General features: G+C 32.6%; 3 protein-coding genes across 5 annotated transcripts; all 3 read right to left on the bottom strand.

The window, feature by feature from the left end:
• Positions 1-96: 96 nt before the first annotated feature.
• On the bottom strand, positions 97-3,821 carry LOC140860385 (uncharacterized). Of its 2 annotated transcripts, none has more exons than XM_073263392.1 (4): positions 3,442-3,821; positions 3,198-3,357; positions 1,148-1,266; positions 97-1,001 (listed from the first exon to the last, which is right to left on the bottom strand). In XM_073263392.1, the coding sequence occupies exons 1-4, from the start codon at positions 3,574-3,576 to the stop codon at positions 660-662; spliced, it is 756 nt and encodes a 251-aa protein (XP_073119493.1). In that variant the 5' UTR covers positions 3,577-3,821; the 3' UTR covers positions 97-659. The 2 variants fall into 2 exon arrangements, with proteins under 2 accessions (XP_073119493.1, XP_073119492.1); XM_073263391.1 differs by having other exon boundaries at positions 1,148-1,275; positions 3,442-3,815.
• A 3,828-nt stretch (positions 3,822-7,649) lies between these two features.
• Positions 7,650-11,901, bottom strand: LOC140867185 (uncharacterized). Of its 2 annotated transcripts, none has more exons than XM_073272259.1 (7): positions 11,645-11,901; positions 11,422-11,527; positions 8,857-9,867; positions 8,658-8,720; positions 8,388-8,578; positions 8,088-8,200; positions 7,650-7,951 (listed from the first exon to the last, which is right to left on the bottom strand). In XM_073272259.1, exons 1-7 carry the CDS (start codon positions 11,702-11,704, stop codon positions 7,840-7,842), a joined length of 1,656 nt encoding a protein of 551 aa, XP_073128360.1. In that variant the 5' UTR covers positions 11,705-11,901; the 3' UTR covers positions 7,650-7,839. The 2 variants fall into 2 exon arrangements, with proteins under 2 accessions (XP_073128360.1, XP_073128361.1); XM_073272260.1 differs by having other exon boundaries at positions 11,422-11,512.
• Positions 11,902-14,801: 2,900 nt separating this feature from the next.
• Positions 14,802-15,461, bottom strand: LOC140860699 (uncharacterized). The gene has a single exon (XM_073263706.1). The coding sequence runs from the start codon at positions 15,459-15,461 to the stop codon at positions 14,802-14,804; it is 660 nt and encodes a 219-aa protein (XP_073119807.1).
• Between the last annotated feature and the right edge of the window lie 1,262 nt (positions 15,462-16,723).

Raw genomic sequence — 16,723 nt, 5'->3', positions numbered from 1 at the left:
TTTGGTTTGGAAACTTTTCAAACGAAATCTGATATTTAAAAGCCATAAAAATATACATGATGCTATTGAAAGAGGTCGAGGACAAGAAATGATAGAGAATGACAGAGGATCGAGTTCATATAAAGAAATCCTCTATTAATAGTGGATACGATCTCGATATTTATTATATATGAGACCAGTATATAAACATAGGAAGTGTTTCTAATCCGTATCCTGTGGCAGAGACCAACTCCATATAAGCAATAATATTGACCATATTTATTGAGTGCAGAAAAACATCATCAAGAAACCAAAAAGACCCTATCAAATAGTTTGAACATTCAGCTTCTATCAGACAAAAAATGTTCCTTGCACAAGTAAAACCAACATGTCTGTCCAAATTGGCGGAATCCATTCGAAAAGATAATTGGTGTTCTCGTGTGTTGTATTCCAAAACTTTGTAAAATGTCCTACCCCAGTAGCATATTTTTCAAACAAGGCAGGCTGCATGCATACATACAAGTTGTAAGACTCGGGTGTTTACTACTCTTTGGCTATCTGTGGCTTGATAGTTCGTGTCATCCGCGGGCTGGCCGAGGAGTATAGTATATCTCAATCTCGACTTCAATCTTATCCGTTTCCAGTTGAATAGAGCATATCCACTTTAGGGTAGGAACATATCATCGCTTTTCCACATCCCAGTCATCATCACCCCATTCTTCGTCCCAATCTCCGGGTGTTTCGATTGTAAATGTCGAGTTGGGTTGCTGCTCCCCCATTTCAAGTTCTTTATACTTTACACCATTAAGGTGTCGTCCCTTTGTCCTAAACTTGCAGCAGATCAAAATTCCTCCGATGAAGAATGCCGTCACCAAAAATAAGTATGTTCCATTTACTGGTGTCACGTAATTCATATAGAAACTTTTTGGCAGCGAAGCTCCTAAATGAATGGTGCAGTTTCCATTTTCAGTGCTTAACAAGATCGAAGAATACCCTGATCCCATGTTGGACGATAATTTTAACTGTCACGGGAAACACAAGTGAAATATCAACAGAAAGAAAATCATAAAACAGAGGATGAAATCTATCCATGTTAAATGAGCAGGAAGTCAGGGTCGGACGACGCTAGGACACGAACAAAGAGGAAATAAAAATTAAAAGCCAGTACCTTCTTGCTTTGGTGTCCAGGTATATCGGCATGCTCCTCCACGGTAATGTTTGCAGGAAAGAGGGTAATCCTTACTCCGTGAGAGCTCTCACCCTCATTCATGACAAGTACGTAGTTGGCTTGAAATACTGTTAGGAAAATAGATACTATGAGACTTGCAACCATGAGAAACTTTAAAATGAGTCCAAAAAAAAAAAAATTGTTTCATTAGATTTGGATTCTAACGATGTTTAACGGTTATTTTCATTCGACAGCCAATTTGGCCCACACCAGATTCATTGAGAATATTTCATTCAATTCATGTTTATTCAATGTTTGTATCAACACAAGAAGTTTGAACAATTGTCTGGTCAACTACAACATAATTTTCTATATTATTTGAGACATGATTAAAGCACCCACCGTGCTGGACCACTTGAGTTTTCCTGAATAAATGTTCGAAGTATACAGCATGCAAAATTTTTCTGTTTTGATATTCGTTGGTTCTGCTAAGTTATTGTGATTTCAATCGGGCTTCATTTTTAGACTAAGCAACACATAATAGATGATCTAATTAAATGAGAATGCAAGATTCCAACTGAATACCAATGAACTTGTTGTGTTCGCGTCTTCACAATGGAATGAACCTAATGGAAAGCATGCTGCAGAGTATGAATATGTAGACCCAATAATCATAAACGCAGTTCAATAACGAGACCATGAGCTAAGAAATTCAAAGAGAGAAGGGCTAATCAAGAATTTATGGACAAAGAACTACAATCTAAACAAATAGGGAAACGTGGTGATCCAAATGTTATTATGTTATTTTAGGCCCAATTTGTATGGTTTCGTCTAAGCCCACAAATAAACACGGGGAGGTGTTATTTCTTGCATTATTCACAAGGCTTTAATTCCATTTTTATTTGTTCTTGAGTGAACCTTGTGGATTTTTCTATGGATTTTGCTCTAGGATTACCTAAACAAAATAAAAGTTGTGAATTCTATTTTTGTCATTGTGGACAAATTTTCAATTTTGGGACATTTACCACAAGACAGACAATGCTTCCCATTTCACGGAATTGTATTTCCATGAGGTTACAAGCCTTCATGGAGCACAGAGGACTATCTTATTAGATTTGAGGTGAAGGTGAGCTACCTTTAAAAGACTTTATAGGAAAGTTGGGAACTAAATTCTTGTTTCGAATACACGCCATCCCTAGACAAATTGTTATATAAAAGTGGTGGAATGACATTCTCTGCCTTATTGCAAGCAATCATTCAGAACTTTTTTTTTTTTTTTTTGTCAGAAGCAATCATTCAGAACTATATAAGCACTAGGAGGATTGTTTGTCTCATGTCAAGTTTGCTTGTCATAAATAAGAATGCCTATTCAGCTAGTCAGCATTTAGCATTCGAAATTTTTTATAATTTTGAAGGCTTTGACACAATTGGATTTAGCACCTCTGTGAACCAATTAGCAAATGAGTTTCGAGGGGATTTAGGCAAAGTATGTGGAGCAGCTATGTTAGAATTTAGAAGGTAAGACAACAAATCTAGAAAAGGACAGTGAAATATGCCACCAACGCCAACAAGGGACACAAATATGTTTGAACCAAATTACAGAGAATGGTTCCATTTGCGAAAAGATAGGTTCCTAAAAATTTGCGTAAGACCTCAATCACCCCTTACTTTAATATAATCATTACCGACTCCAAGAAAGATGACTCCATCTTAACTTCACATGCCATCTTCTCTATTACCACCTTTTAGTTAGTATTCATTAACAAAACAAACGGTAGAGAACAGTCAGCTGATGAGTAATTCATGCACACAGCACAGAGACATCATTACAATGAATTATGAAATTGGGACTCATCTATTTACTATCCAAACGATATAGCTCATCACACTACTTACCGAATGCATCATCCATATGCATGCATATACAAATGGAAGGAACAAGTAAATTCAAAAAACGGTGATTTCATTTATCAAGTAGGGACACAAAACCTGAAAACTGATAATTCATTCAGCAGAGAAATGAACCAAACAAACAGACAGAGAAAGCTACCATTTCCATCAGAAGGAACACAGGCTGAAACATGTGATTCCACAATATCACACTTATCCGCCACCATGTCACATGTCTCCTTCTTTGGCGAAGTTACAGGACCTCGCGCATTCCCAGAACCCCTATTCTCCACCGGAACGGGGCCAGGCGATGGAGATACCTAAAATCAAACATTTTTCATTATCAGACAAAGCAACAGACGCCACAAATGGGTAAAAAGAAAAACTATGCGGGCTGCCCATACCTGAACATTTAGCTTCGAAGCATCAGAATCCTGCTCTAACTTTCGAAAGATACCAAAAAAAGACCCATCGGAATGACAAGGGACAACAACACAAGTCAAGAAAATCACCGTTAGGGCTAACCTCAAAACTCTCATTATCCCAAAACTTTCTCGGAACCAAGATTAAATCTTTAGCCCAATATCTGACCCGGGTTTGAACAGGATTGATCCCTTGTGAGATGGGTCCGAAGGAAGAACAAGAATAAGCCCCGGGTCATGAAGATCTTCCGCAACATTGTTTTTGTATTTGTAGTTTCTTGGAAGGGAAGATGGTTGAAAATTTTAACGCAAATAGAGAGAGTGGCTCAAGATTCGCAAGTCGACAACGTTGACGGATTAATTTAGGAAAAGGGAACGCGTCAATTCGTCTTTTCCAGGCTTCCAGCAATGCCAAACACCACAATTTCTGTTTTTTTTTTTTTTTTTTTTGTTTTTTTGGACGAATGATTTTAAATTTCGATTACAGTTCTTATTTTTTGTTTTAGTCTATTATAATTATAATTTTATTGTTACGATGGGAAGCATTAATTTTATACAAACATATGAAAGAAAGATCTGAAGTTTATGATATAATTCTTTAAACATAAAAATATATAAGAAATTCACAGATTTGAAATTTGTCGATTCAAGCTCAACCTCAAAATTTAAGATTTCTTGCAAAAATTTAAGATGTCTTGAATTCCATCTTTTTGTTTTTTTTGAGTTTTAAGAAGATATTTATTTGATCCAAAAACCTAATTTTAAACATTAAAATCTTTTACATTTTATAAAAACTTATGGAATTTTATTTTGTTAAAATAAATTATATGTATTTTGTATTCAATTATTTTATATTTAAAATAATACATATTTTAAAACTCTACAATATAATTAATTTCCTGGATGAAATTTAAAGTTTTTTTTTATTACAAATATATAATAATTTTGTATTAGTTTTGTAACACCCGGTATTTTTAAATACGTAAATTCGCATGCATAATTAGGATAATTAATTATTTAAATTTTAGATTTATGGGTTAAATAATTATGTGAATTATTTGTGCATGATTTAATTTATTTTTAAGCCATTTAACACATAATTAGTGATTTTTATGATTTTTAGTATTTTAATTATTTGATCGCGTAGACAGGACCGTGGACGGACGAGATGACAACTTTCTAGCCAAATTATTTTATGAGCCTTTTTAGAGCCCTAAAATATTATTTTGAGTTTTATTATCTCAAAATTTTAAGTATTTAATTTTATATAATTTTAGGAGTCCATTTTATTCAAAATTAGCCAAAATATTGACTTTTTGTATTTTTAAAATTCCCTTAATTTAATATTTCGGGATTTTATTTTTAGTTATCAGATTTTAACTTTTAATTAGGAGTTTAAGTTGTATATTTTATATTTAAAACCTTTTTTCTTTATTTATTTAACCTATATTTTTAATTAACACAAAAATCAAAATCCTAAGCTACCCAAAACCCTCTCAACCGATCCCTCACCCCCATCAGCCGCCACCCTCACAAATCTTCATCTTCTTCGACCGAGCAAGCTCCAAGAACACCATAGCCACACTTTTGAAGGTCCAAAGCTCGTCGTCGTCGCCCCGTCGTCCCGGAATCATCTCACGTTCTTACTTCTCTTAGTTTACGGTGAAAGGCATGATTTTTCCTTCTCTTTTCTTCTCCATATCAGTATATGCATGTGTGTATCATGTATACATCAGACTTTTCCAAGATTTTTTCCAGAAAGTTTCGGTTTTGGATGTTGCATCTTGTTCTTGCATTGTTTTGGTTTGCATACTCACGTTTTTCTTGCATGGATTGATCATGGCTGCTGCTCCTTGGTTGGAGACATGTATCAGGGTCCCTAGGGTCGATTCAAGTTGGGGTTTGAGGCTAAGGTAGGCAGGAAAAGAAGTTCTTCACTTCTGATGCTCCTGTCGCGCAGGTTTAGGGTTCTGGGGAAGAAGACTTTGATCTCCTTCCTCAGGCCACTATTTTGGGTGAGGTTTGTTGGGTTGGAACCTACTAGATGTTGGCTGAGTTTTGAAATTGGTTTCACGATTTTAGGTGGTCGGAATCTCGAGAACGAAGCAAAACGCCACAGCTGCTCCTGTCTGCGCGTGAGCTGCGGGTAGGCTGTTTTGCAGAGCTTCGTTCTCCCTCTATACTTGATGGTATGGGCTGGTTCTTACATGGTTGGAAACGTCTTGAAGAGTGCTAGAGGTAGGTGGTGGTGCTCTGGCCAGGGGACGGCCGGAGCACGGCGGCAACTGCCCCGGAAAGCTGCTGCTCGCGGCTGTGGGAAAACTAGGAGGGGCGATCGGGTAGGGTTAGGTGATGGGTCCGGGTCGGGTCCTTGGGTCCGGGTCAAATCAGTGGGTCGTGGGTCGGGTTAAGTGAGTTCGGGTCCGGGTTTGGTGGGCCGGGCTCGAGTCTTTTTATTTTTAAAATATTTTGTGAATTAATTGGTTTTTGGGCCAATTAATTAGAAATAAAATTATTTGGACTCCCAAATAATTTTATTTGGGCTTTTAAAATTTTAATTAAGTTAGTCCATTAATTTTATGGGCTTTTGGAGCCCATAAAAGTTATTGGGCCAGTCCTTGGGTTTTTGGGCCCATTGGGCCAGTTTAAGTTGTTATTGGGCTTAGTGTATTTTAATGGGCTTAAATTAATTTAATTGGGCTTAGAATAATTTTATTGGGCTTAAGTATATTAATGGGCCAGTCTCAGTGTTAATGGGCCAGATTTAAGTAAATGGGCTTGAGTGTTAGGGCCAGCAGTCCAGTACGATCCATGAAAATTTGCATGTGTCCTGAATATATATTTAATTATTTTTATGCATTTAAGTTATTTTAATATTTATATGTTAGTAAGAAATTAAATTAAATATATATGAAGGACACACAGTTTATTCAAGTACATGCATTCATGAAATAATATTTTATGCATAATTTAATGTTTAAGGTTGAGCAAGAAAATATTTTATGTTGGAAGTTGAAGTAGTGTGACAATTTAAGGGGGATTCGTCCCCATATGATTGAAGGGCAGTTTACTGCCAATTTAAGAGGTGATTCGTCACCGGCCACGTACGTTGGTTTCCACGCTGATCAGTATTTAATGTATGATTTAAGGTTACACTACGGATACAACCATGCTATGTTAGAAAATTAATTTGCTCAACAATGTTATGTATTATGTTAGTTAAGTTTATTTAAGTTAAGATATGTTATGTAATTTTTAAGCATGCTCATTCATGTATATGTATGTACTAGTATTTAATTGTTTTAAATTATTTTAAACCCTTGTTATGTTAGCATGTTGGGCCTCTAGGCTCACTACACTGGTATGGTGCAGGTGAGTACATAGAGGAAGATGTAGCTCCCACCGGAGGCGAGGATGTATGAGCGGACATGCAGTGACCCCGTGACCGTGATAGATGTCTGAGTCACCTTGCATGTTTTTGAATATTTTAGCATGATACATTTTTATTATTTTTTTTTTTGTGTTTGTGAGGTTAGAATATTTTATTAACTATTTTCAGTGCATGCAAATTTTATTCATTTTACTTATGCAGGATTTTTAATTAAATGTTTGACTCAGATATTTATTTTATTTTTAAGAATGCATTTTTATTTAAGTATTTAATTGTCTATTTATTTATTTATTTTAAATCTTTTTATTTTGTGCATATATGTATGGTCATATATGTACATATTTTATTTAGTAAGTAATAAAAAAAAAAAAAATTTCCGCATATTTATTTATTATAGAGTTAGGGTCGTTTCAAGTTTTCTATTATGTCACCTTTTTAAATAATTTTTTCGTATGTAATTAATTAAATTTATGATTAGTGTATGTTAATATTCGACACACACACACACACACATTGAATTAATTTGATTGAAAAATTAAATTATAAATTTTCAGGACAAAAATAAAGTAAATGGGATAAATCAATAATTTATGTTTCTCAACTTTATTCAGAAAATCAATTTATTATATTGAAATAGTGAGATTGGACAAGTTTCTACATCAGTGGAAACAATAGAATTCCAAATTTTAAAAATAAATCAAGTTTATTATTAGCTAGCTATTCAAATAACAAATACACTCTCTATGCTTGGCAATAAGTTAAGAACAGAGGAAATGTGCATGACCTCAATAATTCCAATGCCTAAGGTTAAACTCTAACATGACAACAATATTAAAAGAACAAAGCAAGAAACTAACTTTACCTTGTCATCTGCTGACCTAACCACAAACTAATTATACCAATTAGTGTGTGCTACAATTACAAACAAATGACCAGGTTTGAATGTCTCATTCCAGACTTACTACAGTAACAAGTAGGTGCTAGGAAAATTAGCAGTATGATTGGTTTTCCATCGATAGCAAAAAATTGCAAGTCGAATATATCGAAGCAGCAGCAGCTCTAACTGCTAGATCCTTCTCTGAGTTATCAACTTCTGCTGATCTGCATTTTCAAATGGATTAAAAGGATAAAAAAGATTTCGGAGCCGGTTTCCAAGAAATGGTGTTTTCTGTTTCATGTTTCGCTTTCTCGTTTTTTTTTTTTTTTTTGTGAGAAACAAAATATTACTAATATTCACCTGCTATCGTTTCTGGTTAGACTGGAGTGTTGTGGAGCATAGTAAGAACTATTCTTGTAGAACCCTTTATCACAATTCAACTGCATTTCCTTCACTTGGTTCAGCCAACTTTCCTGATAGCATATAATGATAAGATTTTTGAGCCATTAATTTCTCTAAAACTGAGTGGGAACCAAGTTATGGTTGGAACAAAATATGAACCTGCCTTTGTTCCGCGCAGTCAATATTTAATAATGCATCAAAGATAACTGATACTTTTCTATCAGTGTTATCTGGTTAAAAACTTTATCACCGACTCACCAAATGACTCTCCTCTTCAGAAAGGGCTTTATCCATTTGTCCAAAGAGACTACTCCATCGAATACTGTGTGCTTCAGCATTTTCTCCATGACCTTTAGTTGTTTCTTGGTCAGATGAAAATTCTTTTGACATTAGGGAAGGTAAGTCGATCTGAATTACCGCACGGACTCTTTTCTTACTTCGTCTCAGTGCTATGATAAGAAAGCAGAACGTTCCAAAATTATGTTATGTACATGGCGGTACCTTTAATAATTTTCAAAGATAAATTACCCGCAAGTCGTCCTTTGATATCTTGATTAAGAAGTTCCAACCATCGGGAAGCTACATTAGCAGCTGAAAAGGAGGCAGAGAAATAACATTCATCAGTATCAAAAAAGTTCTTTCCTCTCAATTTGAGCCTTCATATGATGGAGTGAAATATAGAACAGAAATAGGGAAGGAAGAAAGGAAACTTGAGAAGCCAAACAACCTTTAACGGAAAGTGAAGTAACACTGCTGATGTTTGCTGAGTCATGGGTTAAAGAACTATTGTTCTCTGATGCAACAGTTTCAGAAGATAACTGCCTAAACACAAGCGCATCATCATCATTTTCTGCTTTGAACTTTGAATGCATTCTTGCTGAAGTTGTTCTCGCTCCCATATATGAATCACCATCTCGTGTGACCTCAGAATTCAAAGACATTGATCCAGAGAAAAAGGGATAGCCCTTCATTTGCATGCTTCCAAGAAATGTATCTTCACGATGAGCTACATGTCCTTTTAGTCCTGAACTATTCACATTTTCCATGTTCTTGCTTTCAACATATTCTTTTATACCACTCTTCATTGGACCGAATTGATCGCTTCCAGAAAGCCGATTTTCATTTCTTTCAGACTTAACGATTGCTTCAATGATAGAGTGAACCTGTTTTTTGTTTCTCACGTGGTTGATAATTCCAGGATTAAGTCCATGAAGTAAACCACTAGGAGCAGCAACCCTTGCAAAACGATCAATCTGTTCTTTCTTTGCAAGTTCTATCTTCTTCTTCAGCGTGTCGTTTTTACTCTTCCGCCCACGTGGCTTTGGTATTGACATTGGTACAGCTCCATAAGGAGCAGACATATAACCGTTCTGTTTAATCTCTTTCCAAAGTTTCATGGAATCTTTTTCATCAAGAGGCCCTATACAACTTCCACAATCAGAATCATCCACGGACTTCAAATTTTCAGGGTTCTTGTAAGAATAGTAAGGGTGGTTGTTTATGGAACTGGAGATATCTTCAACATTTAGATCTAGATCAAGCCCTCTAGACTTCACATAACCATCCCTACATTCCCTTGCTTGAATCTTAGAGGAAGGGGATTTGTTCGTTTCTTTAACACGAGCTTCATTACCATTTGCATCATTGCTAGGATCAATGTTAACATTAAGATCAAGTTCTCTTGAGACAGTATTGGCATCTAATTGTGCCGCATTGTTTGCTTCTCCTCCTGCTTGAGCTGCATTACATCCAATTTTTTACATTTCTTTCTGGGATTAGTTTCAGATTAGTTTCTTGGACATGATAGAAAGATAACAACAAATTCAGCAGCTAAAGGAAAAACAGAAGAGGATTAGCTAAATAATTTAGCAAAATTTAAAGCACATGTATTCTTTCCCAACCAACAAAAATATTTTTACAAATTCTCGTTGGACAAGTACCAGCAAGTCATCTCTCATCAGACTGTATAACCTATGCAAAACTTTCTCATTCATTTATTGGTAATAAAATATATATTGCATCTATAATGCACAAACAGTAATGCGGCATCACATATTGTTAAAAGATTTAGTACATGACATCACAAGAACTAGACGAAATATACATACATAAATGCGTAGATTACAAATACTGAAAATAGAAAACCAAAAATATAAATTAATATCAGAGTATAAGAACATTGATATATATTGATACAATTCTATCACATTTTGAAATTAAAACAAACTTCAACACATAATGGATCCACTACAAAAATAAAAATCATGCATTTTTTTTTCAAAAAAACTGAAACCATAAATTCAAAACATATAATGAATAAGAGATCACTAATAATTGAATTTTTTTAACCGTTTCCCTTAAATTTTGAGAAATGTTGAACTAATCACTATTTTTAAAAATTTGTCGGGCCCTTTGTTGCTCAAGCATATCAACATTTTAAATATGGCACATTATGTGTCCATACAAGCCAATTTGTTTAGTGTTTGTGCAACATAGTTGCATTTTGTATTTGTAAATTGTTTGACATTACATCATGCATAGACAAAAACTCCAAGATTTTTACAACACAGAGAATGCGGTGTCACATATATGACGGTAAACATGAAATATTAGCAATGCCTGTAGTTATCTAAATCTATTCCAAGTTGATGAGCATTCAAGAATATCATATTGGCCTATTGTTCACTACAGACTGATAATATTGATGTATCCCAAATGTTAGGCATCTTGTGCTCCATTACCATTAAGTAGTGTTAGGGTGAATTTTTAGGAAGCAATTCTCAACGTTTCTTTCCTTCACAAAATTTCTCAAATTTTGTGAATGGATGTTCATTGAAGATGAACTCACTAGAAAACCCCTTACCCACAATTTTCCCATCGTGATAGATAGATGTAAAGTTAAGTTATCAAGAAATAGTATTCAGTGTATATTGGGAGACAAATTCCAGAGAACTGTTAAACACCATTGCAGCGCATTGCCATTTTAAGGACAAGACTGCACAAAATTTTGTAGCCATCTTTTTTACTCCAAACCGTAAATGCCCATTTTTCACCAACGGAAACGAATCATAAAACATGAGCCTTCCTTGCATTCAGAGGAGGAAGAAACAAAACTCACAAGGGATATGCTGAACTTGATATATATAGCCTAAATAAGCCGATAAATCTACAATATTTTTAACTATTCAATCCATAAATTTAGATTACCGTGTCCAAATAAACAGTGAAAATTCAAGAAAATCCAAAAAAAAGGGAAAAAAAAGAAGAAAAAAGAGAGAGGCTAAACTCACACCTTCAGAGCGAAAAACAGATTCAAGATCGCGCATTTTAACTCTTTTCAGAGAATTTCCCGATGTTTCATGGCCTTCAAGAACGCCCCTTTTCTGCCCTACAGAAACCTACCAAATCAAAACCAAGAACCCTAAGAAATTTAATTTAACACATAAAATGAGGATTACAAAACTAAAAAACTTATCCGCACAACAAAAATCTAGCGTTATTCTGAACGGTCCAACCTTTGATTCAGATCTGGGCTCAGACAAAGATCGAATCTTTAACATACTTCCGTTATCCATTTCCGTTTAAAATTTTTGAAACAATGGGAATTCAAACTTTCAAGATTTTCAAACTGACGAATTTAAATACAAGTTAACACATTCAAGCAATGAAAGAGGTGGGCCAGAGAAAATGAACGAAAATATGTAAGATTATTGATTAAAGAACCTAGAAAATCATTTGGCAAACAGCTTGAAAAAGGGTTTGGGATCTGTTTAAGGAATTGTAACTGGACATGCAAATGAAACAGGGCAAATCCCAAAGATTTGAATTTGGCTCAAGGAGCGCGCTGTGTGTAACGTTTTTATGGCATCAAATCAAATAAAAATATTAATAATAAATATGTTAAAAATAATAATAATAAAATATTTAAAAACTAATATTTATAGTGACGCGTGCATGAACATTTAAAAATATTTGTGTGTATCAACAGTTATTTTTTTTTAGCAAAGTTATTATTTAAAAATCTAGACATTACACAATTAAAAACTTTAGGATTATCTTTTGTAGTCTTTTCAATCCAAACAAGTCATAAATTTTCAAATATAGCAAACTTAAGTATTTACTATAAATAGAGTTTTTTTTCTTGGAAATCATCCCTAATTTAGTTTTTTGTTTCTATTTTAAAAATATATAAAATTATAAATAAAGTTAACTATGTTCTCCTAAAAAAAACTAACTTTGTTTACGTCGAAGAAATTAAAACGAATCAAACCGTTCAGTTTAATAGCATACTAGCATAACTGGGTACACGCATTGCGTGTGTAACGAACAAACATCATGTGTTTTTTCTTCAAAAGTGAAAGATGTGAGAGATGGAAAAGTTGAAATGACATAAAAATCAGCATATTGAATTTTGAGATAGTCAAAATTGTGGTAGAAAAAGTCAATAGTCAAAATTGTGGTAGAAATTCTGATGGAAATAAGTAGTTGAAAAAGAATATGAGTGTAAAGAGTATTTTTGGGCATTTGAAAAATAAACCAAGACACCAACAAACAGTTTTTATAAGATGCTCAAACTTAATTAATAGTAAAAGATATTATATAACATAGCATAAGTAAAGTACTGTACCATCATTTTTTTTATCAATCGAGAGACTTATTTTTCAATAAAATATCTACTAAACCTTTATTTTAAAATAAATTTACAACCTTCATGCCATTATCATCTCTCGTTTTCTCATCATGTTTCTGAAATTCTAGATTTCCAAACATAATTTTCAATCCTTATCTATCATTTTAAATTTGTCAAAAAGTAGGGAAATTTTTTTTAAAATGACAAAAAAAAAAGAGAAAAATAATGTTTGGCTTTAATCAACAGATTCAAAACTAGCGTCCTTTTACACGCGAGGTTTTTTATGTTAAACTAAAATAATTGCATACACGCATTGCGTATGTAAAATAATATAATATATTTAATATTGTATGTTATGTATAAATATTATTTTTTTGATAATATTTAAATTTATTTTTTTCATTTATAAAATAATATAAAAATAAATTTAAAATTTATTTATCAATTTATTTTATTTATAATGTTTAGTTGAGAAAAATATAGAAATTTGAAATATTAAATTTTTTTTAAAAAACAAATAAAAATAAAAATATAATATATATATATCACATAAGGATAATTTCGGCAAATGAAAAAATGGTGTCTAAGGGGGAGATTCTTTATATATAGGGAGAGATAATCTTTTCATTTTTAAATTTATGATTTATGAATTTCTATATAAATTTTTTATGTATGTGATATGATTATATAATTAAAAATTAAAAAATCTATATAAAGATAAAGAAATATTTTTGTACATTTTAAACATTTGTGTAAAGATGATGAGATATGGTAGTTAAGACAAGTTTTAATTTTATTAAAATATATTTTTATGGCATTTTTTTTTATCAAATATAAATGAATGATTTCCGTGAAAGGGTTGCTTGTAAAAATTCATGTTTTTACAGCTTATTTCCACTAGATATTTAAATTTTGTTTATTCAAATATATTCCAAATTAGAATTTTTACTACCATTAGTGTAAAATTTTAAAAAAAAAACTAAAAAGCTAAATAATTTCATAAAACTATATTCGATTATAATTTACACAAATAATGCATGCGTGACTAAAGTGTGTTTGTAGAACTATCAAAACATGCTAAGTGTGAGGACCAACTCGCCTTTACAATATAAAATAAATGAGTTATAATATATATATGTTAAGTTGATAATTTCTCAATCATCTGTAACTATAGATCGGTCCACCTGTTAGTTTGTTGTATGTTTATTAGCTTGGTTTAACAATATTATGAAAGTGTTTGCTCTCCCAAATACTACCGTGATATTCACGTTCCAGTTAGGTTACTAATGGAATCTTTTTGCTTTTTCTTTAATATTTTTTTTCATCTAATTTGCGCGTTTTTATCTATTTGAATTTTTAAGGTTATAATACAAACAAGTTTTGATTTGAAGTTTCGAAAGATTAATATGTGGAATTCTTACCACATATAAAATGACACCTGTTGAATTGAAATACTTGCACAACAACGCTTAATAATGACGATGATGCAGTATGTTGGAAGAATAAATCCAAAGATAGCGCCTATTGAAACTTATACGATATCATGTGTTACTATGTGTTGCTACTTTCATGTTATCGAATATATATGAAAATATATTTTGAAAAAAAACTAAGAAAAAATAAGACCAAATAAAGCATGAATGTCATGTCACCCCAATTACAAATACATTTCAGTGTTCATGCATGCATATCATCATAATGAAGGAACAAAGTTCCCGATCGGAATCAATAAAGACTCGTAAAAGCAAGGATTTGTGCAAGCCTCCGTTGCTTCTTTATTAGTATTAACACTATCATAGTATTATTAAACAGTCTTCCCTATGAGGTGTTTTAGGAACACGATATCATATTAAAAAATAATTCAAACATAAGCCAAGATTTCAAAATTTCCCCCAATTAAAACACAGGGGAATATGATTATTGGGTCAACACATGAATCATCTAAAAAGCATCATTTTGGTTCCCTTCAATGTACCAAAAGAATGGTTTGGATTCAAGTTTTCATCTAACACCAAACCACCTATCTAATTCTATCATTGCCATCATTGCAAACACCAAGAATCGCTGAATTGTTGGAAAGCACTGTCCCTAAAATTCCTCACCTTAATCAAACAAAAATGGGTGCAAAATCCCAATCCTATCCCACCACAAACTCTACTTGTCTGCAACAAATAGCAAGCAGATCCACAACCCTTCCCCTTGTGCTGCACAACCACTCCCCATGCCTTTGTAAAGCTCTCTTCTTCATTTTCTTGGTCCAATTGCTTCACAAAAATAATCCCTTTTGGAGATTTCAGTTTCCCATTTTCCCATTCACTTTTCACCATCGGCCATCTCTCTGAACTCGCCCTTTCTATCTTACATTCACTTCTCCCACTTTCTGAATATACTTGCACCAACAAAGGTGCCTCCTCCAAGCGCTTTACAATGTCTGACACCGATTTCCGCATCAGAGAATCAATGTTTTCCGAAGAAAAAACCGCATCTTTTGCATTGAAACCGGGCATCGACACTCCCCTTTGGGGTGGAGAAAAAAGGGATAAATTTGATGAAGCGATCGACACGGAAGAGAACTTTCGAGGGCGTTTCTTGGCGTGATTTGAGATTGATAAAAATGGGTTCAAAACACAAAACTGAGTGGATAGAAAAGAGGGATTATTATTAATGGCGTCTGATCCCATAGAAATCCCGATCCTCGCCATCTCAAAGTAAGATGGCGATCGATTCGATTAGGGTTCTCCAGAAAACTGTTGGATTTTAAGATTTAAGTGTTGGATCATTCAGATTTCGAGGGAGAAGGGGTGGTCGGTGGAAGAAGGTTTGGACTCTTCGGAGGCATCGGCTATTTATAGAGATTTTTGTGGGCAAATTTACATTGGCACTTTGGGAAAACGAAAAAACTCTCCTTTAAAATTAATTAATCATGATTAAAATCGAGTTTTTTTGCTTTAAAAAAATATTAGTTTTTTTTTTTAAAAAAAATATTTTAAAAGATCGATATGATGTTAATGATGACTCTTTCTGTAGAATATTATATCGTTTAAACTTTTCACGAAAATTTTTCGCATTCTTTGTCAAGAAAAGTAGAAAACCCAATGTGGATATTTTTCTTTTCAGTTATTTGCACCAACCACCCTGTAAAATATTAAAAATGTACATTTCTCTCCTGTAAAATTTTAATAGGCATTTTCAACCCTGATCTTTTAAAAAATTAGCACACTCGCCCCTTCAGATGAGTGATTATTGCGCACGCGGCCCTCATGCGACTGGACAAAGATTTTGATATATTTTTTGCACCAAATACCCATGTGAAATATTAAAAATAATATTTGACCACTGTGAAAATAATTTTTAAATATATTCAACCCATAATACACAATTTTTAATAAAATCCAATTATAAATATTTAGCAAACATTTTTACTTTATTAATTTTTATTTTTTTATTTTAAATGTATTATCATTACTTAATTATTTTCTAAAAAATATTATTATTTTGTCCTGTTATCATTATTTTATTAAACTCACTTCGTATTTCCAACTTTTTCATTAAACATGCATTCATAAACAAATATTTAAATAATTTCAAATACCAAAATATTGAACTAAACTGATAAATTTAAATATATTATTTTTTCGATTTAGAACTATATATTATTGAACCAAAATTTAAAATTTTCGAGAATATGCATTACACAATTTGTAATAAATAATAAAAAAATAACATGCTTATATAATTCTAAATCGAAGAAGTAATATTCATAAACTTATTACTTGATTCAATATTTTGGTATTTTAGATATTTAAATCTTTATTTATGAATCATGTTTACATTGATAAGTTGAAAACACAAAGTGATTTGATAAAATAATGATAATGGGATAAAATAATAATTTTTTTAGAAATAAATTAATTAAAAATTTTAAATTTAAAAATAAATAAAATTAAAAATGCTTGGTACTTAT

The sequence above is a fragment of the Henckelia pumila genome, chromosome 4 (assembly GCF_033568475.1).
Source record: "Henckelia pumila isolate YLH828 chromosome 4, ASM3356847v2, whole genome shotgun sequence".
Lineage (NCBI taxonomy): Eukaryota > Viridiplantae > Streptophyta > Magnoliopsida > Lamiales > Gesneriaceae > Henckelia > Henckelia pumila.
The sequence above is the reverse complement of the archived record's forward strand: the minus strand, read 5'-3'. Positions and strand labels throughout refer to the sequence as shown.

Coding starts and splice junctions, on each gene's coding strand:
- LOC140860699 (XM_073263706.1), bottom strand. CDS start 15,461: ATGGCGAGGATCGGGATTTCTATGGGATCAGACGCCATTAATAATAAT.
- LOC140867185 (XM_073272259.1), bottom strand. CDS start 11,704: ATGGATAACGGAAGTATGTTAAAGATTCGATCTTTGTCTGAGCCCAGA. Junction 8,721..8,856: donor TACTTCACTTTCCGTTAAAG/GTTGTTTGGCTT, acceptor CCTCCTTTTCAG/CTGCTAATGTAGCTTCCCGA. Junction 8,201..8,387: donor CTGAAGAGGAGAGTCATTTG/GTGAGTCGGTGA, acceptor ATATGCTATCAG/GAAAGTTGGCTGAACCAAGT.
- LOC140860385 (XM_073263391.1), bottom strand. CDS start 3,576: ATGAGAGTTTTGAGGTTAGCCCTAACGGTGATTTTCTTGACTTGTGTT. Junction 3,358..3,441: donor CTTCGAAGCTAAATGTTCAG/GTATGGGCAGCC, acceptor GTTTGATTTTAG/GTATCTCCATCGCCTGGCCC. Junction 1,276..3,197: donor TGTTCCTTCTGATGGAAATG/GTAGCTTTCTCT, acceptor TTTTCCTAACAG/TATTTCAAGCCAACTACGTA.